General features: G+C 40.2%; 2 protein-coding genes across 5 annotated transcripts in view; one reads left to right on the top strand and one right to left on the bottom strand.

The window, feature by feature from the left end:
* The window catches only part of LOC105986881 (prolyl-tRNA synthetase associated domain-containing protein 1), a 10063-nt gene extending 4548 nt beyond the window's left edge, over nucleotides 1-5515 (bottom strand). Inside the window, exon 1 of the mRNA XM_013018002.1 lies at nucleotides 5338-5515. The gene's annotated coding sequence lies outside the window, so the exon portion shown is untranslated. The remainder of the gene's footprint in view (nucleotides 1-5337) is intronic.
* Nucleotides 5516-5627: 112 nt separating this feature from the next.
* Nucleotides 5628-21792, top strand: part of Mtif2 (mitochondrial translational initiation factor 2) — a 23720-nt gene continuing 7555 nt past the window's right edge. For 2 of the 4 annotated variants that reach the window (XR_001175136.1, XM_013018001.1), the window contains exons 1-8: nucleotides 5628-6052; nucleotides 9274-9496; nucleotides 10608-10719; nucleotides 14567-14738; nucleotides 15490-15650; nucleotides 16589-16765; nucleotides 19856-19995; nucleotides 21080-21204. Coding sequence is in view for 3 of the 4 variants with exons in the window: in XM_013018001.1 (XP_012873455.1) it covers nucleotides 9281-9496; nucleotides 10608-10719; nucleotides 14567-14738; nucleotides 15490-15650; nucleotides 16589-16765; nucleotides 19856-19995; nucleotides 21080-21204 (1103 nt within the window). In the remaining variant the exon portion in view is untranslated. The remainder of the gene's footprint in view (nucleotides 6053-9273; nucleotides 9497-10607; nucleotides 10720-14566; nucleotides 14739-15489; nucleotides 15651-16588; nucleotides 16766-19855; nucleotides 19996-21079; nucleotides 21205-21792) is intronic. The other 2 variants (XM_013017998.1, XM_013017999.1) reach the window with 2 other exon arrangements.

The raw sequence follows: 21792 nt of genomic DNA, 5'->3' as shown, positions 1-21792 counted from the left end.
TTTTTTTTGCCGGTCATGGGGGCTGAACTCTGGGTCTGGGCACTGTCCCTCAGTTCTTCAGCTCAAGGCTAGCGCTCTACCACTGGAGCCACAGCACCACTTCTGGCGTTTTCTGTTTAGGGCCTCATGCTTGCAAGGCGTGCACTCTACCGCTGAGCTACCTTCCCAGCCCCTAGGGATATTTTCTTTACAGCTAGCATTTCAGAATACTTAATTTGGTTGAATTAGGTTTATAGGAACTACTTAGGAATTTTTGTTCTAGTTTTAATGGCCAAGAAAAATTCCCTTTAATTTTAATGCATTAACTTTACTTGGAAATGCAATATAGTTATATAATTTTTGTTTATTTCTTGAGTCTTACTATGTAGCCCAGGATGGCCTTGAACTCCAAATCCTCCTGCCTCAGTATGACTGGCATGCCTGTCTTTTACTTACACAAATTTTAATAGAAACAAACTTGAGACCAGAAATCACATTATGCCTTTAGTCCTGTTTAACAGCTTATGGTAAATGCTGATTTGTATAAATATTAATATTTTAAGGTATTAGATGTAATATAGGAACAAAAAGAACCAATTCAAAAACAAACTTATATTTAGTTTTTTCCCCCAAAACATAAAGTAGTTTTTTTTCTGAATATAAAATTATTGCCTAATGGTTTTTAACAAGTTGTATAAATTAATCTTTAAATAAGTGCTTTCTTATCATTCTTTAAAAAATATAAAAGCCGGTGTCAGTGGCTCATGCCTGTAATCCTAGTTACTCAGGAGGGTGAGATCTGAGGATTGAGGTGCAAAGCCAGCTGGGGCAGAAAAGTCTGTGAGACACTTATCTCCAATAAACCACCAGAAAACTGGAAGTGGTGCGATGGCTCAAGTGGTAGAGTGCTAGTCTTGAGCTGATGATCTGAAGGACAGCGCCCAGTCCCAGAGTTCAAGCCCCATGACTGACCAAAAACAGAAAAAAAGAAGTCAAAAATACATTTTCAATGGTTTTCTTTACAAAAATTTATTATTGTACAGGGAGGTTAGTTATGAAAGTCAGGTAAAGAGTACATTTCTTTTTGGACAAGGTCACCCTTTCTCTCCCTCTCTCCTAGTTTTTCTTTCCTGTCTCCCCTCACAAGTTGTATAACTCATTTTCAACATCATCTCTAGTGAGTACTATTGCTGCATTTGTTCACCTTTTGTGCCTCCCCCTTACTATCCCAAAGACAGATAAATGAAAAAACAACACAAAAGTAAACAATAACAGTAACAAAGAAAAAAACCCTCATTTCCACTTCCTGGATTTCATTTCAATAAATATATTTGGTAGGACCAGATAAACACAGGCAATGCAGCTTTGTGCACTCTCCTTTGTTCTCACTGTGTGTGAATGCCTAGAGTTCTGTATAATTTATTATGTATTTTAGATCTAGTTTTTACATATGAGAGAAAACATGTACTGCTTATGTCTCTGAGCTTAGCTAAGAGACACAAGGTTAGCTTGGCTAACCTCATTTAACATGACTTGTTCTATTTCCCTGCAAATGACTTAATATTGTTCTTCCTACTTTCTGTGTAAAATTCCATTGTGTATAGATACCACATTTTTTTGGATCCACTCATCTGGGATGTTTCCATAACTTAGCTATTGTGGATACAGCAACACTGCACATGGGTGTGCAAGTGTCTTTACAATATCCTGGTGTGTAAAAATAATTTTTATAAGGACTGAAGGCATGGCTCAAGAGGTAGATGCCAACCAGGAATAAAAGTGTTAATCAAGAATGAGAAGACCACCATGTGTCAGGGACTCACACCTGTAATCCTACTCAGGAAGCTAAGATCTGAGGATCGCAGTTCAAAGCCAGCCCAGGCAATAAAGTCTGTGATACTTTTTTTTTTTTTGCCAATGCTGGGGCCTGAACTCAGGGCCTGAGCACGGTCACTCAGCTTCTTTTGCTCAAGGCTAGGCTCTACCACTTGAGCCACAGTTCCACTTCTGGCTTTTTCTGTTTATGTGGTACTGAGGAATCAAACCCAGGGCTTCATGTATGCGAGGCAAGCACTCTACCACTAAGCCACATTCTCAGCTCTGTGATACTCTTATCTCCACTAAACTATTGAGAAAGCCAGATGTGGAGCTGTAGCTCAGATGGCAGAATACTACCAAAAGAAGCTCAGGGACAGCATCAATGCTGAGTTCTGAGTTCAAGCCCATGATGGTGCGCGCGCACGCATGCGCGCGCACACACACACACACACACACACACACACACACACACAAGACCTGAGTTCAAGCCTCAGTACTAGAACTAGAATAACAACAATTATATATCAAACATAAAGACACCAAGAAGAAGCCAGGTGCTGGTGGCTCACACCTGTAATCCTAGCTGTTCAGGAGGTTGAGATCTGAGGATCACTGTTCAGTCAGCCTGGGCAATAAAGTCTCAGTGACTCTTATCTCCAATTAACCACCAGAAAATTAGAAGTAGAGCTGTGGCTCAAAGTGAGAGACCTCTAGCCTTGAGCAATAAGAGCTCAGGAACAGTGCCCTGACCCTGAGTTTAAGCCCCACAACTGACCAAAAAAAACAAAAAATCTAAGAAAGAAAATATATCACAAGGGCTGGGAAGGTGGCTTAGTGGTAGAGCGCTTGCCTTGCAAAAAAGAAAAAATATCACAAGTATATACATACATCAAATATATGGTATATGTTTCCTGTAATGATGCTTATTCCTAATTTTGTCTAATCAAGGCAATTATATATCTGCTTTTCTTTTATTGTTGTTGTAACGGTGTACAGAAGGTTACACTTGCATAAGTCAGGTATATGTCACCCCTTCCTTCACCTTCTCCCAGTTTTTGCCTCCCATTCCATGCTTTTCTTTTTTCCCACCTGATATATTTTTTAATAAAAAGCTACCTAACTGTATGGTATTCCATTTAGGTACTCAACTCTAAATTTGGAAGTATACTATCTCTAATTATTTAAATGTAATTCATTTCCAAACTTTCCATATTATTATAAATGACTGTGATAACTATTTTACATCTATGCATAATTATTTCACTTGTTCTAAAAAATTCTCCAGGATTTCCTGATTCTCCAGAAATGTAAAGTGTTAGGGAGGAAAAACCTTTCCTCTATGCTCTTAGGTTCAATCATGAAGGTGTATGAATTAAATAAAAATTATCAGAAGAAAAAGCATTCTACTTCTCATTAATATTTACCTTTTGGAAGTTCACAGAAAAGAGGTGAAACTAAAAAGCAGATAGACTTTGAGGTTTAGATATCCTTTTAGCAAAAGAAAGTTTGAACTTTGGTGGGTGATAAACCATGAAGCAACCAAGTAATATACAGGGGAACTAGTGGTGAATAAGGGTTAGAATAAGGTTTAAAGTACAGTGTGTTTATGCAAACTCTTTTTGGTATTGACTATTTGATAAGAATTGTCCTTTCTTCCTAGTAAAGGGGTTTGTCACGGGATGCCGGTGAGGTTTAGTGAAGTTTTCCTTTAAATGTAGGAATTCTTCACTTATGGTTCTTGACTTTGATCGCAGAATAAGAATTTCTGGACAAGTGACCATGGTAAGAAAACTTGGCGGAGCATTATATTTTTTATTTTTTTATTTCTTGGTCGGTCGTGAGGCTTGAACTCTGGATTTGGGCGCTGTCCCTCAGCTCTTCAGCTCAAAGTGAGTGCTTTACTGCTTGAGCCACAGTGCTACTTCCGGTTTTCTAGTGGTTTATTGGAGATAAGAATCTCACTTTCCTGCCCAGGCTGGTTTTTGAACTGCGATCCTCAGATCTCAGCCTCCAGAGTAGCTAGAATTATGGGCATGAGCCACAAGTGCCCAGCTGGCAGAGCTTTATTGAGTAAGTAAACAAGCAGGCAATCAGACAGACAAGCCAAAGGGCAGAGGCACATTCTAGCAGAGTGTGGGTACTCTCACAGAGAGATAGACAAACACAGCTCTGTGGCTCTTGGGGTATTCATATGGGAAGATAAGGGTTCTGGCTTCAAAGTTTTGCAGATAGGTGCTTTTGTCTTTGTTCTAATCCATTTGGTGTTACTTTATGAGTTTCCAGGTAAAACAGGTCCTTATCCTTGAGATAAAGAGGACATCCTGTTATCTGCATTTTAGGTAAGAGGATGCTTAAGTCTGGGGGAAGCAATTTTCTCAGGAAGAAATGCATCCTGTTATCTCTCTTTGAAGCAAAGATGGCACTTCTGTGTTTCTATATACCATATTTCTGAGTTGTCTTCATCAGGTCTCTTAAGTTATCTTGTTTCATTTTCCCCTAAATGACTTTGGTCTTTTAATCTTAAGGGAAGTACATGAAGGAATATCTCCTGTATTTGCTGTGTTTACCACACTTTATTTTCCCTTACCTATCCAGCTTCATTTCCCCTACAATGACTTTCATTCCTTTAATTTTTTTTTTTTTTTTTTTGGTTGTGGGGCTTTAACTCGACCTGGGCGCTGTCCCTCTGCTCTTCAGCTCAGGGCTGGTGCTCTCCCACTTGAGCCACAGCGCCACTTCCGGTTTTCGGGTGGTTTATTGGAGATAAGAGTCTCATGGATTTTCCTGCCCTGGTGGCTTTCAACTGCAACCCTCAAATCTCAGCCTCCTGAGTAGCTAGGATTACAGGCCTGAGCCACCGGCGCCTGGCCATTCCTTTAATCTTAAGGGAAGGACATGAAGGAATGTCTCCTGTATTTGCTGCGAGCTGACTATGGCTCCTTTCCCCTAACATGACTTTATTCCCTTAATCTTAAGGGAAGTGGATAGACGAGCTTTAAGCTTGAGATTGTGAATTCCTGGCAGCCATTTATCATGCTTCATTTCCCTAGGCGATCCTGCCTCAGGTTAAGCACTCTTCACAGAAAGAAATTCATATCCTGATTTTAAGCAAAGAAGGGGAGGGCAGAGAACTCAAATCTCAAGACAGCTCCAGGTATTCCTTACACCAAAGTGGCATATTCTGTACCCCTACCATTCTTGTCATCGATATAGCCGATATTGTTTGGTGAAAATACTGTACAACTCTGAAAGGATACAGCATACATGTATTTTGTCACATTAGAGAAGGATCACCCCAGCTGCTTTATTTTTCTCAAGCACAGCAAACTCTACTGGAACTATCCATCCCGTCTTGCTGGACGCGAAGGGTCACGCTGGAGACTGAGTTGAAGCCCCGTCTGGGCAAAACAGCAGGAAGATCGCAATTCAAAAGCGGAACGAAACATGCTATCGGCGACCGTCGGAGGACCAAGCCAAGGCGATCCCGAAGACGGCAGGCCGGGCGCCGGTGGCTCAGGCTGGAACCCCTGGCGAACTCACGTGTCCTCCGTAAGTGTCCAGCTTTTCCTCGAGAAGGAGTTCATTCCTTCCTAGGGAGGGACGGGATCCGCCGGCGCGTTTAACAACCCGCAGCCAGCCCTGGGAAAAGGCCACCGGCCGAACCGCGGCGTCTCCTCCCTCCGCCCGGGCTCAGACCCAGACAGCGAGGGATTCCAAGTCCCGGAAGGACCGCTTCCAGGGGGACCGGAAGTCTTCCGACGGAACCGGAAGTCCGACGGGGACCCTATGTGGAATGGACTGAGCGACCCAGCCCCCGTCCCGGGTCTACAAGGTGATCTCCGCCCGGGCCAGTGTCAGGCAGGAGACGTGGAAGTGAGTGCGGACGGCGAGGCCAGGGTGGTCCGGGCGGCGCGTGCGCGGCCTCCAGCGTCGGCGGCACGCGAGCCCGCAAACGCAGCCCGCTCGCTCGCCGCTCCGGGTGCCTTTCGCGCCTGCGTGACCGCGAGCTGGGCTCTGGCGCGCTCCCCGCCCCGCCGCCAGCCTCGTCCCGGCACCCCGGGCCCAGCGGCCCCCTCACCCTCCGGGCCCCGCAGCTTGCAGGCCCTACCTGCGGCCGTTCCGGGCTGCGTGCTCGTTGAGACCCGTTGCCTCGTATGCTCGGGGCTGCTTTCCTGTGCTCACCGCCACCAGCGAGCGGGATGACACTGGGAAAACCGTGGTGACCCTTCTGGACTCCGGTTCTCTCTCCTGCAAAGTGAGGTTCCTTCCAGTTTTATAAACGACCTTTTTAAAAAAATGCTGTGATTAAGTAGGTGTACAAAGTCAGGTTATGACAGTGCTACTTGGTCACTCTCACGCCTACCTTCCTGTTCTCCCCCATTTTTCCCCTCCACTACCGTCAAGTTACCTCGCTCATTTTCTACATAATGCTCTAATTGCATTGTTCATCTTCCATTCCTGTGACCTCTTGTGTCCCCACCCTCCACCCCAAGAAAAAGAAAATGTGTTTGCACTTCCGGTTATTCGTTTTGATAAACAGTCTCGCCAGTTTTGACGTTTGGGTTATTGTTCCCAATGCATCTTCTCGCTGCCTCGATATCAGTGTTGATTCATTGCCTGTTAAGTTCTTGGTCTCTGCGTTAATAAGTGGCTTTATCAGATCTGATTTCAGACTATTTCCTAAGAAATCTTGTATTCCCTGAGCATTTTGTACTCCTCCGGCCAGGGACAAATACCTAAATAAGATTTTGATAGGTTCAGTTCTTGAAGTCCTCAATGTGTGTAATTGCTCGTTTTTTGCTGATTGAATTTCTAAGTAGTAATGTGCTTAATTCGTTGGAATTAAATCAGTTTCTTTTGATCTTTACTGAAATAAGTCTTGAAGTAACATGCTGTGTATTTTTAACTTCAACCATGAATCCTCAAAGTGTAAACCCTCCTTAAAAAAAAACATGATATTGCTTAATATAGCTGGTGATAAAGTGTGTAAATCATCTCATCTATTACCAAGAATAGACATTTTAACACTTTTATTTTTTTTACAGAGTTCAGGAAAAGGTAGTCCATGGGAAAGAAGGTTTGTTTTTTACCTGGTCAGGTACTTTCTTCGCTGTGTTGTGCCTTTTCCAGTTACCATTTCTTTCATTTAAAAAATATACATATAGCCCGGTGCTGGTGGCTCAGTCCTGTAATCGTAGCTACTCAGGAGGCTGAGATCTGAGAATTGAAGTTCAAAGCCAGCCTGGGCAGGAAAGTCCATGAGACTTATCTCCAATTAATCACCAGAGAATCAGAAGTGGAACTGTGGTTTCAGTGGTAGAGTGCTAGCCTTGAGCTGAGGGACAGCACCCAGGCCCAGAGATCAAGCCCCATGATGGGCGCACATACACACACACACAAAATATATTTATACACATATATACATGTATATACATATACATGTATATATACAAATGTGTGTACATATATATGTATATGTATGTATATTGAGCCAGGCACCTGTAGCTCATGCCTGTAATTCTAGCTACTCAGGAGGCTGAGATCTGAGGATCACATTTCAAAGCCAGGCCGGGCTGGAAACTGTGTGAGACTCTTAACTCCAATCAACTACTCAAAAAAGCCTGCTCAAGTGGTAGTGTGCTCGCCTTGAGCAAAAGAAACTCAGGGACAGCACCTAGGCCCAGATTTCAAGCCCCAGCAGTGTGGAGGAGGGGGGGAGTATACACACACACACACATAGTGTACTTTATTTGTTAACATCAGGATATGTCCTGCCATAAAACATTTGGGAAAACGGATTGAAGGTTAACATTTAAATTGTTTTAGTAGTATTAACTCAGGCCAAGTGCTTGCTAGGAAGATTCTCTACCATAAAGTCTCAAGGTTTTCACTTTGCAAGCATCAAGCAGTGTTCCTCCTCACTGTGTCTCATGCTTACATCACCACAGCCAACTTATTTATTACTATGGGACTTCACAGCCAGGCATCAGTGGCTCACTCCTGTAATCCTAGGTACTGAAAAGGCTCAGATCTGAGGATCAAGATTCAAAACCATACTGGACAGGACAGTCTGTGAGAGTCTTAAACAGAAAAAGCAGCAAAAATTGAGTATGATGGCCTATAATCCTAGCTACTCAGGAGGCATATAAAGGTTCAGAAATGTGAGGACAGATTTATGGTTTAGGGGGAAAAAATAACTTGAGAGATAGAAGTGAGGAGACCATATTAACATAGGGCAGATAATGCATGTTAGGCAGTTGTACATTAAGGTGATGGGGAACCATTTTGGAAGGGTATTTAGGAAAGAGTTGATGAATTCAAGTGTACATTTTAGAAAAAATATTGGTGTTTTGGTGGAGGTTTTTTGGTGGTGTTTGTTGTTTTGTTTGGGGGGGGAGGGGGAGGTCAGTCCTGGGCTTGAATTCTGGACCTGGGTGCTATCCCTGAGTTTCTTTTGCTCAAGGCCAGCACACTACCATTTGAACCACAGTGCTACTTCTGGCTTTTTTGAGTAGTTTATTGGAGATGAGTTTCGTGGAGTTTCCAGTCCAGGCTGGCTTTGAACCACAATCCTTAGATCTTAGCCTTCTGAGTAGCTAGGATTTCAGATGTGAGCCATTGGTGCCCAGCTTATTGTTTAAGCCCTTAGGTTTATGATACTTATTTGCATTAGTCTGAGCTAATACCACATTCACTCATCCTCTTTCCCTCTTTCCATGCCCCAACCTGTAGGGTTTCAACTCAGGGCCTCATGCTTGGTAGGGTTGGCACTCTACCATTTTAGCCACACCTCTAGCTCTGCTTTTTGTTGGTTATTTCAGCGATGGAGTGTAGTGAACTTTTCTACCTAGGTTGGCTTTGAGTTGCTGTCCTCCAGATCTCAGTCTCCTGAGTAGCAAGAATTACATGTATGAGCTACCAGCACCTGTGTCTCATACATTTTGTTGCAGAGTATAAATCTGATTTGGTGGATTTTGTTCCTCAGGTTCTTGTGCACATTAAGCACATGTTCTGCTACTGAGCTACGTAACTTTCTCTGTAAATCATGTCAGTTGTGATTTCATTAGTGAAATCTGAAAAGAAGCCTTTTTTGTTTTGAGATGAGATCTCACTGTATATATAGCCCAGTTTGACTCGAAATGCAAGGTGCTCCTGATTCAGACTCTAATGCTGGGATTATAGGCATGCACCAAATGGCTGTAAAAATAGACTATTTATAAAGTTGATTATGGTATTTCAGTCCTATCACAATAATAACATGAATAAATAATAATAGACAGTACCTAGAGAGTACTTGGTATAATTCTATCTCTAACTAGACTGTGAATCCTTTCAGGGCAGGAACCCAGTTGTGTTCATTTTTGTACCCTAGTTCTTCATACAGTGAGTGCTTTAGGTGTAGTAGCTTTTCAATTAATATTTGCTAACTTTACTTAAATATTAACTAAGCTTTACTTAAAAATTTTATTTCCCTAGGAGAAGCATGAATCAGAAGCTAATGAGGTTGGAAACCTTGCTACGACTTCACACTGTATGTAGGCACCTGCATAGCCTGAGACAAAGAACTCCTGCACATGGGATGCACAGGTTTCCATCTGCTTACCCGGTGTGGACCACTCAGCTCTGTGCTCCGACCTGGCAGACAGACATTCTCATTGGCACCGCTTTATCTCAATATCGGCTTCTGGTAACAAAGAAGGTACTTACTGATTTCTGTAACTTTTCATTATTTGTTCTGAAATGAAGTGCCTAGGACCATGAGGAGAAATCTGAGGATTTTATCACTTAAAAAAACTTATTACAGGGCTGGGAAGGTGGCTCAGTGGTAGAGTGCTTGCCTTGCATGCATGAGGCCTTGGGTTCAATTCCTCAGCACCACATAAGCAGGGAAAAAAAAGCCGGAAGTGGCGCTGTGGCTCAAGTGGTAGAGTGCTAGCCTTGAGCTAAAGAGCTGAGAGACAGCGCCCAGGCCCAGAGTTCAGGCCCCATGACCGGACCCCCCCCCCAAAAAAAAAAAGGAACTTATTACTTAATGCTCTTCTCACACAATAGATCACAGAAGGAAGAGGGCATTCTGGTTAGTTGTTTGGTTGTGCTGATGAATTTGATTAATTACATGGAGATCAGTATGAAACAGTTAATTAAACTAGGTGCCTATGGCTCATGCCTGTAATCTTATCTATTTAGGAAGTTGAGATCTGAGGACTGAAGTTTGAGACAGCCCAGGCAGAAAAGTCCCTGAGTCTCTAACAAGCAAAAAAGCTGGAAGTGAAAGTATGGTTCAAGTAGTAGAGTACTAGCCTTGAGCAGAAAAAGCCAAGTGAGCACAAGGCTTCAAGTTCAAACCCCAGTACTGGCACAACAACAAAGCTATGAATTAAAGATAAAAGATTTTTTTTTAATCTGAGGATTAAGTACTCAAGAGAGGTGTTTTTGGCTTTTTTTTTCTTTTGTGCAGTTACTGAGGCTTGAATTCAGAACTTGGGTGCTGTCCCTTAGCTTTTTTGCTCAAGGCTAGTGCTCTACCACTTCAGTCACAATTCTACTTCTAGCTTTTTTGATGGTTAATTGGAGATAAAACTCTCACAGTCTTTCCTTCGTAAGCTGGTTTTGAGCTATAATCCTCAGATGTCAGCCTCCTGCATAGCCAGGATTATAGGTATGAGTCACTGGTGCCATGATTATGGTAGATTTCCAAAACAAATCAGAATTTTCACTTAATGTTTTTTCTTCTATGTTTATGCATTGTCATTTTATTTTTTTTAATTTTTTGTATATATTTTTATTGTAATATTCTGTCATTTTAATAGGAAGAAAGACCAAGGAAATCTCAGGTATCTCCAACAAAATCTAAAAAGGAAGTAGAAGTATGGATTGGAATGACTGTTGAAGAACTAGCCAGAGCAATGAAGAAAGACATAGGTGAGGCCAGATAACTTTACAAGGAAACAGATGTGGTCATGAGTGTTTTTTACAATGTTTTTCTTTACTTTCTTTTTTTTCATCTCTACAACTTCTAATTTTTTTTGGAGGGGGCAAGGGGTCCAGTCGTGAGCCTGAACTCTGGGCCTGGGCACTGTCCCTCAGCTCTTCAGCTTAAGGGTAGCGTTCTACCACTTGAGCCACAGCGCCACTTCTGGCTTTTTTTTTTCTTATGTAGTGCTGAGGAATCGAACCCAGGGCCTCATGCATGTAAGGCAAGCACTCTACCACTGAGCCACCTTCCCAGCCCTACAACTTCTAATATTGTGTGTGTGTGTGTGTGTGTATTTCAGTGCTAGAGATTGAACCTGGCCCTTACACATGCTAGAGCAATTCTTTTTTTTTTTTTTTGGTCGTGGGGCTTGAACTCTGGGCCTGGGCGCTGTCCCTCAGCTCTTCAGCTCAAGGCGAGCGCTCTACCACTTGAGCTACAGCGCCACTTCCGGTTTTCTGGTGGTTTATTGGAGATAGGAGTCTCACGGTCTTTCCTGCCCGGGCTGGCTTTGAACCGCGATCCTCAGATCTCAGCCTCCTGAGTAGCTAGGATTACTGGCGTGAGCCACCAGCGCCCGGCTCTAGAGCAATTCTTTAAAAATTAAATGGGCTGAGAATGTGGCTTAGTTGGTAGAGTGCTTGCCTAGTATGTATGAAGCCCTGGGTTTGATTCCTCAGTACCACATAAACAGAAAAAGCCCGAAGAGAACTGTGGCTCAAGTGGTAGAGTGCTAGCCAGGAGCAAAAGAAGCTCAGGGACAGTGCCCAGGCCCTGAGTTCAAGCCCAGGACTGGCAAAATAAATAAATAAACTCATCAAGGTTGAGTACAGTGGCTCACACCTATCATCTACCTACTTAGGAGGCAGAGAAAGGGAAGATTATGGCTCAGGGCTAGCTTAGGCAAACAGACTCCAATTTCAACAAGGAGCTGAGTAATAATGCAAATCTGTAATCCCACCTACTGGAAGGTATAGACCAGGCTGCCCTGGATAAAAACGCAAGACCTACTCTGAAAAATAGCTAAAACCAGAAAAGGTTGTGGGCATAACTCAAGTGGTAAGACTACCTTCTTCGGAAGCATGAGGCCCTGAATTCAGTGTCTAGTACTTTCAAAAAGGAGAAGAAGAAAAAAATCAAAACTCAGTTCTTGTTTTGGGTTTTTTTTTTTCAGTAGTGGGGCTTGGACTCAGAGCCTGAGTGCTGTCTCTGAGCTAGTTCCACTCAAGGCGAGCACTCTATCACTTTGAGCTACAGCTCTACTTTGGTTTTCAGGTGGTTAATTAGAGATAAGAGTCTCATGGATTTTTTTTATCTTCAGATCTCATCCTCCTGAGTAGCTAGGATTATAGGCACGAGCCACAAGTGCCTGGCTTACTGTTAATTTTTAACTGTCCCTTTCTATTTACTATTTTAACTGCCTTGAGGTTATTTGTGCCTGTATTGTCTGTGTGGTGGACCTATAGTATATAACTGCTGCTTAGCATCTCTTCACATCCATATGCCTAGAATTCATGTTGTAAGCTTGGAGTCAACCATGATTAGTATAAATCATGGACCTGTTTTCCTAGTCTCCTTACTTAACATGTATCAGCACACCACTAAATTGGTTGTTCGTTGTTTGATGGTCATTGTTTTTTATTTGGGGTTTTATTTTTTTTTTTTGGCTTTTTTTTTTTAGCCAATCCTGGGGCTTGAACTCTGAGCCTTGGTACTGACCCTGAGCTTTTGTACTCAAGGTTAGTGCTCTACCACTTGAGCCACAACTCTATCTCTGGAGTTTTTTTTTGTATAATAGAGACAAGAGTCTCATGGACTTTCCTGCCTGAATTGGCTTTAAACCACGATCCTTAGGTTTCACCCTCCTGAGTAGCTAAGATTACAGGTGTGAGCCACTGGTGCCCCGGTTTATTTTATTTTGAGACCTGCATTTATGATTCCCTTGCCTCAGCCTCCTAAGTACTAGGATATAGGTGTGTGACATCTGTCCAGTTTTGAAGTTCTTTTTTGTTGTTGTTGTTCTCTATACTGTATTACATTATGGGGTCTTTTTTTGTATTTTTTTTTGTTGTGAAAATACCATACGGAGGGGTTACAATTACATGACCAAGGTAATGAGTACATTTCTTATCAAGCATTGTTGCCTCCTCCTTTGTTTCCCCTTACCATCCCTTTCCATCTCCCCCCCTCTTCCCTCTCCCCAGTTTTGAATTTCTTTTAGGTGTAATTTTCTGTTTATTGGAGGATGCATTTCTGTCATATTCTCTAAATACATGTTTACAGGGTGACTGAAAATTTAGAAACATAAAACTACTTATTTCATTATCACAGGTATATTTATTTCCATAGGAAATATGACAGAGTAAAACAAAGCATAATAAAATGAAAAGGAATATATATTTTTATATATTTTAAGAGTTTTTGGACAACAAAATAGATACATAAATTATGGGTATGTGTATTCAGAGGTAGTGTGTCTGTGTGTATATATACAGTTTAGTGCCTATATAATATATAATATATGTTTGTTATGTATATTATATAATTATGTTATAATATATTATGTATAAAATAACATATATATAGGCAATCTTCATTTTTCATGGGTTTGATATTTGCAGCTATTCCTACTGTATTTGTAAAAATGTATTTGTCGTCTATAAATCAATACTTAGGGCAGTTATTATTCTTAGACACACTTAGAGAAGTGTAAAATCCAAGTTGCTCCATATGTAGCTCCCTGCTTAGGTCAAACAAGGTGATGTTCTTGCTTAGCCCCTCATTCTGCAAACAAGCATCCATTACAGTCTGTTCAGTGGTTTGCTTTTCAAATTTTCATGCTTTTAATTTTTGTGGTGATTCTGATATTTAACTTGGCTCTTATCTAGTACTGAATTGTGTCAGCACTAGAAGGCTATCCTGTGCCTTATATAAAAAACAGATGTCCTAAATTAGTATATCTATGATTCAGTTATTGTGCTATTGACTGTGAGTTGTTAATAAAGCAACAATGTACATTTTTGAAAAATACCTTCCAATAGACACTTAAACAAAATTATGTGTTGATTGGTTTATGAAATGATGTGATTAGAAGCTTAAATGCCTCATTTGTCCATTTCTCCTAGAAGCAGTGGTTTATGACAACTCTGTAGAACGTAACTTGTAAATAACAAGAATTGGCTGTGTCTACCTATATTACCTATTTTTATTTGGATGACATAGAATAAAGAAATAAAGAATAAAGAAACGAAGGAATAGACTATGATCAGTGACAATACTGATTATGTTATGAGCCATTTAATTATTTATTGATGGTGCCGATACTCAGAAGGTACATAAGTTTTCAGATATTTATGAATATGCAGAATTCTAGTTATGGCATTTTGAATGCATGATAGTTTAAGGAATTAAAAATTTTCAAACTGGGTGCCAGTAACTCATGCCTGTAATCCTAGCTACCAAGGAGGCTGAGATCTGCCCAAGCCAGCCTGGGCAAGAAAGTCTGTGAGACTCTTACCTCAATAAGCCACCAGAAAGCTGGAAGTGGCACTGTGGCGCACGTGATAGAGTGCTTGCCTTGAGCTGAAGAGCTCAGGGACAGCTCGAGCAAAGAGTTCAAGCCCCACAACTGACAAAAACTAAAATTAAAGAAAAAAAATTCAGTTTCCTTGTTATTTGTTAAACTGGTTATATACTTATATTGAGTAAACCATTTATATTGGCTTTTATTAACAGAAATTACTTGTTTAAGCATTTAAATCATGATCCTAAAACATTTCGTTTTATTGCAACCAGATTATGTATATGAAGCCTTATTGAACACTACTATTGACATAGATTCACTAGAAGCAGATTCACATTTAGATGAGGTGTGGATCAAAGAAGTGATAAAGAAGACAGGCAGGAAGTTGAAGTGGAGCAAATTAAAACAGGACAAAATCAGAGAAAATAAAGATGCTGTTAAAAGGTAAGATTTTAATTGTATTTTGATGAAAAGGCCACACAGTTTTGCTTACCATACATTTTCGTTCAGGATTAAAGTAATGTGTGAGTATAAGATAAACTTTTATTCAAAGTGCTAAAAGAACCAAAAGGTATATTCCGCTTATTGTAAAACTAAAAGTTACTTTCCATAGTATTCTGAATATATATATATATATATATATATATATATATACACACACACACATATATATTAGTCTGAATTACAAATTTGATTCAATTCTGCTCATTGTTAAAAAGAATGTCAACTTTGGAACAGTTGGGGAGTCATTAAATACTCTGTCATAGATCATTATATAGAGCATGTGTGTGTTTTGGTGTTGATATATTGGTGTGTCCATATTAGGGCTTGAACTCAGGGGCATTATCATGTGATAGCACTCTAGCACATGAGCCACAGCTCCACTTCTGACTTTTTGGTTTTTAATTAATTAGAGATGAGAGTCTCAGACTTTACTGGATGGCTGGCTTTGAACCATGACCCTCTGATCTCAGCTTCTTGAGTAGCTAGGATTATAGGCGTGAACCAGCAGTGCCTGGCAAGTCATTATATTTTTAAAAGGGGAAAATGGAAATAATAAAAGGAGAAAATAATTTTCTGTAATGAAACTAGAATGTTGATTTTATTGTTAATAGTAGCTTGCACAAATCACTGCAATCCATATCAAAGTGTTTCTGATAGTTAAGAAATGAAACCCCTTTGCTATTAATTGTAGGCCCCAAGCAGATCCAGCTTTATTAACCCCAAGGTCCCCAGTTGTTACTATAATGGGCCATGTTGACCATGGGAAAACGACATTACTTGACAAACTTCGAAAAACTCAAGTGGCGGCAATGGAAGCTGGAGGCATCACTCAGCACATTGGTGCCTTTCTTGGTATGAACACAAATCACCTTACAATGTGCTTGGGAACCACACTTAGTATTTTCTTCAACTAAATGCCTTAATTTGAAATACACAGATCAAGTAAGGAGGGCTGAAACTTAAAGCTATCATACGATAAAGTGATGAGTAGATGGTTAAGTTACTTCATACTTTATATAAGAAGTATAACTTAGGTTACACTTTTTACTCTTGCTTATTAGTTTTAATGAGCCTGTTAAGTTTAAATAACTTGCAATGTGGGTTGGATAATATTGCTATTAATAATTAAATAGTAGACACCATTTACTGGGCATTTAGAGACAGTTTCAGCTTAACTAACTTGCTCAAAGTACATAGCTCGTAACTGGCAAAGGCAGGACTTCAACACAAGATTCTTGGATTCAAATGTTAGGCTATTAACTATATACTAAACTGCCTTTCTGTGGCTTAAGTCAATTATGTAGCTGTAGTTTGCTAATGTATAGGTGACTTTCCATCCAATTATTTGTCTATTCTCTTTAGAATGGTTATTGATTGGTAACCAATAATGAAAGTAACTATATTCTAGAAATATAAAGTTAGATATTACTTGAGAAGAAAATTCTCAGAGTCTCACTGATACTTTATTTTCATTAAGAGTATTTTATGTTTTTGTTGTGAAATTTTAGTCTGTGTTGTTGTGATTGGTACTAATGGACAGAAGCCTGGCTTGGTGTTGCATGCCCATAATTCCAGCTGTTTGGAAGGTAGGAGGAGGAGGATCGTGGTCCCAGGTGGGCAGTCTAAGCTAGCTTAGACAAAAATACAAGGCCCTATTTGAAAAACAAACTAAAGTGAAAAGAACTAGGGATACTTCTCAAGTGACAGAGTATGTTTGATGTCATGTATTCCTTCCCGTTGTAGGAGTACATATTTGAGTACTTGGTGTTTTTGAATTTCTATTTCCACAGTGTCTCTGCCTTCTGGGGAAAAGATAACCTTTCTTGATACTCCAGGACATGCTGCCTTCTCAGCAATGAGAGCCAGAGGTGCTCAGGTCACTGACATTGTTGTGTTAGTTGTGGCTGCAGATGATGGAGTTATGACGCAAACCATAGAATCTATTCAGCATGCCAAAGCTGCTCAAGGTATTGTGTTTGACTTACATGTATCAGGAAGGAAGGGTTTTGTTTGTTTGTTTGTTTAATTTTGACAGTCTATTACATAAAGTTTCAATTATGGATTCATTTATATGTAGTTTATTTAATCTTCACAGCAGTCCCAGAATAGATATTTCTATTTCACAGCTTCAGAGATAGTTGTTTTGCCACAGGCACAATAAAAATGGATAGCTGGATTTAATTTGGAACTTGTAATGAGAAGTACAGTTTTTGTTTTTGTTTTTTTCTAACCTACAGTTTTTCTTCTCTTTCTGTTCTGAGATTAGAACTCAGGGCCTTGTGCAGGTGCTCTGCCACTGAACTAGAGGTGACCCACCCTCTACAGGGGGTCTTTCACACACACACACGCACACACATGCACACGCACACACATGCACACACACACACGCACACACACACACACCAGCTTTTAAGTGACAAATTGAACATAAGAGTCTCATGGACTTTCCTGCCCAGGCTCTCTCTCAACCACAATCCTCAGATCTCAGCCTCCTGAATAGCTATGATTACAGGCTTAAGCCATCAGTGCCTGGCCTATGGTGACATTTAAAAAAAAAAAACAACAAAACTTTTCAACATGGAAATTTTAGAGATGTAAAAATAAGAATAGAATGATGAAGTTCTACATACCCATCATATGAATTCATTAAGATTTACATAGAGGTTATTTTGTTATTCCTTTTTCATTTATCTGAACTCTCAAAAAAAAGCTCTCCCAATATCTGTTTAAGTAAGTTATTATTGGATCAAAGACATAAAGTTAGACTAGGCACCAGTGGCTTACATCTGTATCTACTCAAGATGCTGAAACTTGGTGGGTTGAGGTTCAAAGCCATCCCAGAATAGAAAATCACTGTGATTCTATCTTCAGTTAATCAGCAAAAAGCAAGACTGGTGGAATGGCTCAAGTGATAGAGCACCGGCCATGAGCAAGCGAGCTTAATGAGAGTGTGATGCTCAGAGTTCAAGTACCAGTACTAGCACACAAAAAAAAGAACAACAAGGCATAAAATTGAAACTTTTAGAAAAGCAATTGACTACTTTAATTTAAAATTACAACAAGAGGGAGACTGGCTGCCTTATGGAGACACTAGGCCTCCTTCCCAGACTACCAGTGTGTTCCCTTAAAGTACCATAGCTCAGTGCTTACAGCCAACCTGAGCAGAAAGTCCATAAGAATCCTATCCAGTTAACCACCAAAAGACCACAAGGAGAAGTCGGGCATGAGTGGCTTACGCCTGTAATCCTACCTACTCGGGAGGCCAAGGTCTAAGGATCACAGTTCAAAGCCAGCCTGGGCAGGAAACTTGTGAGATCTTATCTCCAATAAACCACTCAGAAAACCAGAAGTGGCGCTGTGGCATAAGTAGTGGAGCGCTGGCCTTGAGCTGAAGAGCTGAGGTAAAGTGCCCAGGCCCAGAGTTCAAGCCCCATGATTGACCAAAAAAAAAAAAAAAGACCACAAGGAGGTCAGAATGCTTTGCTAAAATACAAAGTGAAGAGGCTATACTTAACCTATCCTAACATAGATAGTGTTAGTGAGTCATTTTTTTGCTGGAGGATTTAGTTCATTTTCTACCATAATATATTTGGGATTTACACATTAAAATAATTCTTTAAATTGTGGCAGTTATAGGAATTACTTTCATCAGTTTAAATAGTTTTTGTTTTCTTTTTCTTTCTTGTCAGTCATAGGGCCTGAACTCTGGGCCTGGGTGCTGTTCCTCAGCTCTTCAGCTCAAGGCTAGTGCTCTACCACTTGAGCCACAGTGCCACTTCTGGCTTTTTCTATTTATATGGTGCTGAGGAATCGAACCCAGGGCCTAATGCATGCAAGACAAGCACTCTACCTTCCCAGCCTAGTTTTGTTTTCTTAACAATTACTCTCAGATATTGACTACTAAAGGCTTACTTATTTACTTTAAGGCTTACTTATAATATATCAAGTTTTAAAAAATCATGTTGTTTTCAAATTCATCTGCAGTAGAGTTAGAGTGTCTGTGATACAAGGTGGAGCAGAATCTGAGTTTACTTGGAAAGAGTTTGTGATTCAGGGAACATTAGCTATGGTATATATTGTATTTACCTCCATCTGTTAATCTCTCTGTTGCATGAGAGTAGTAATTAAAGGCTTCTTATCTGACAGTGATATATAGCAAGGACATTATGTAAAAGTGTATATTCTTCTACCTTTTATTGTTGTTGCTAGTACTGGGGCTTGAATTCAGTGCCTTGTGCTCATGTTTAATTCTGTCACAAGGTACTATCAATCCTAAAAGAAAAATTGCAATAATGATACTGAGCTTCAATTCAGGATGACATTTTGAATTCAGCAATGGATTAAAGCCTAGAAATAAGAGTCAAATGATCTGACAGGACTTGAATGATCTTGAGTTTTTCTTGGAGGTTATCACCAGTGTAGTTATTGATCTTGCTTTCAGGTTTAAAGATTGGTCTTTCTGGCTGGACGCCAGTGGCTCATGCCTATAATCCTAGCTGCTCAGGAAGCTGAAATCTAAGATCACGGTTCAAAGCCAGCCCAGGCAGAAAAGTCCGTGAGACTCTTATCTCCAGTTAACCACAAGAAAACCAAAAGTGGCGCTGTGGCTCAAGTGGTAGAGCGCTTGCCTTGAGCTGAAGAGCTCAGAGACAGCACCCAGGCCCAAAGTTCAAGCCCCATGACCCCCCCCCCAAAAAAAAAGATTGGTCTTTCTATACTCAAATTACTGAGGTTTTATTTTTATTATATATTAGCTTTTAATTATTACCACAAGTAGCTCATTATTTGCTTACAATTATAAAATCTCATCTCTGGATTTCTTTCTACATATATGTGTGTATGTATATGTGTATGTATATATGTATGTATGTATGTATGTATGTATATATGTAGAGTTGAGTGGGTTGATGAAAGTCAAACCTTGGGTCATTTAGGTGTTTTGACTAAATACATCCACAGGACAAGGAGAAAGCCACATCAGGTTGGTGTCCCTCACTGGGAATAGTTGGAATTGAAGGTGTTCGAATTTGTACATTTTTTAACTTTGTCTCTTTCAGTTCCTATTGTCCTTGCAATAAACAAATGTGACAAGCCTGGTGCTGACCCTGAAAAAGTGAAAAAAGAGCTTCTGGCTTATGATGTGGTATGTGAGGATTACGGTGGTGATGTTCAGGCAGTACCTGTCTCTGCACTTACGGTAAATGCAGGCCCCTCAAACGCACATGTGCTCCAATATAAGTGCTATATGCTGTCTGAAGAGCATTTTGCCAGACATAACTTGTGTTTTAAAAATCCTTTTATTACTAATCAAAACTGGTATAATTTTCCTGATTAGGAGTTAGGCTTAGAGAGGTCAATTACCAGTTCACAGTATAATAACTGGATGGTCAGGAGTTGGTTTTAAAACTAATGCTTTTCACATTATGGAATATTTGGTGTGAGGAGAGTAGGTGGTAAATTATTTGGGAGGAGAGGAGCTAGGATTATAGTTAGCTGAAATTAAAACAAGTTTACAACAGGAAGAATTGAAATTTGCTTGTATTTAATGGCTTTTTGAATAGAAATTTCTTAGGGCATTTAAGAAAGATTTAAATAAATCAATACTGCACTCATATTATTAACTATTTTGATTGATCCTATTATTGCTGATTACCCGGATGTTCCATGGATGAAAATGCTATCAGTTATTAAAATGTTATTTATAATAGTATTCTCTTTTCAATTACCAGTTATTCTTTCTTAAATGCAAAACACAAGTAAGCTTAAACCTGCCTTCTACCCCTCATCCTCCACAAGAGGGTTTTTTTTTTTTTTTTTGCCAGTTCTGGGGCCTGGACACTGTCCCTGAGCTTCTTTTTGCTCGAGGCTAGCACTCTGCCACTTGAGCCACAGCATCACTTCCAGTTTTTTCTGTTTATGTGGTGCTGAGGAATCAAACCCAGGGCTTCGTGTATGCTAGGCAAGCATTCCACCATTAAGCCATATTCCCAGCCCCAACGTCCTGGTTTTTTTGAGTTTTTTTTTGTTTTTTTTTTTTTAATTGGAAATAAGAGTTTCACAGGGACTTTTCTGCCCAGACTGGCTTTGAACTGAGATCCTCAGATCTCAGTTTCCTAAGTAGCTAAGATTATAGGTGTGAGCTATTGGTGCCTGGTGGTAATTCACCCTTTTAATGCTTTAAGAGAAAAGTATAACTTACGGATCATTTGCCTTTCTGATCCTGATAGTTATATTCACAGGTAATATTTATTAATGTATATTAATTTTTGTTGTTGTTAAAGGGTGATAATCTGATGGCTGTGGCAGAAGCAACAGTTGTTCTTGCAGAAATGTTAGAATTGAAAGCAGATCCTACTGGCCCAGTAGAAGGAACAGTCATAGAGTCATTCACAGACAAAGGAAGAGGGTAGGTCTACGCTAAAATGCTGCTGCTTAATAATTTTGTTCTATAATTTTTGTGACTTGATTATATGACAATTTACTTGTTTTATTTTATGTTGTTTCTTCAGGAGCAGGTACTCTCAAAGCATAGTTTTGTGTATGTGCAAGTATTGGAGCTTGAACTCAGGGCCAGAGCTTTGTTCCTTAGCTTTTTTTGCATTCTACTGTTTGGCTTGAGCCACCAATACACAAATACTAAACAAATACTAATTTTCTTTTTTCCTTTTTTTTTGCTTGAACTCAGGGTCTGGGTGCTGTCCCTGAGCTGCTTTTGCTCTGCCACTTGAGCCATAGCTCTATTTCCAGGTTTTTTAAATAGTTTATTGGAGATAAGGATCTCATGGACTTTCCTGCCCAGGTTGGCTTTGAATTGAGAACCTAAGTTCTCAGCCTCCTGAGTAGCTAGGATTGTAGGGGTGAGCCACTAGCACCAGGTAACAAGTGGGGGGGGGGGTTGTTTGTTTTTTGGTTTGGGTTTTTTTTTTTTTTTGGTCATGGGACTTAAACTCTGAGCTTCAGTGCTGTCCCTGAGCTCTTCAGCTCAAGGCAAGCG

The sequence above is a fragment of the Dipodomys ordii genome, unplaced genomic scaffold, assembly GCF_000151885.1.
Source record: "Dipodomys ordii isolate 6190 unplaced genomic scaffold, Dord_2.0 Scaffold37, whole genome shotgun sequence".
NCBI lineage: Eukaryota > Metazoa > Chordata > Mammalia > Rodentia > Heteromyidae > Dipodomys > Dipodomys ordii.
The sequence above is the reverse complement of the archived record's forward strand: the minus strand, read 5'-3'. Positions and strand labels throughout refer to the sequence as shown.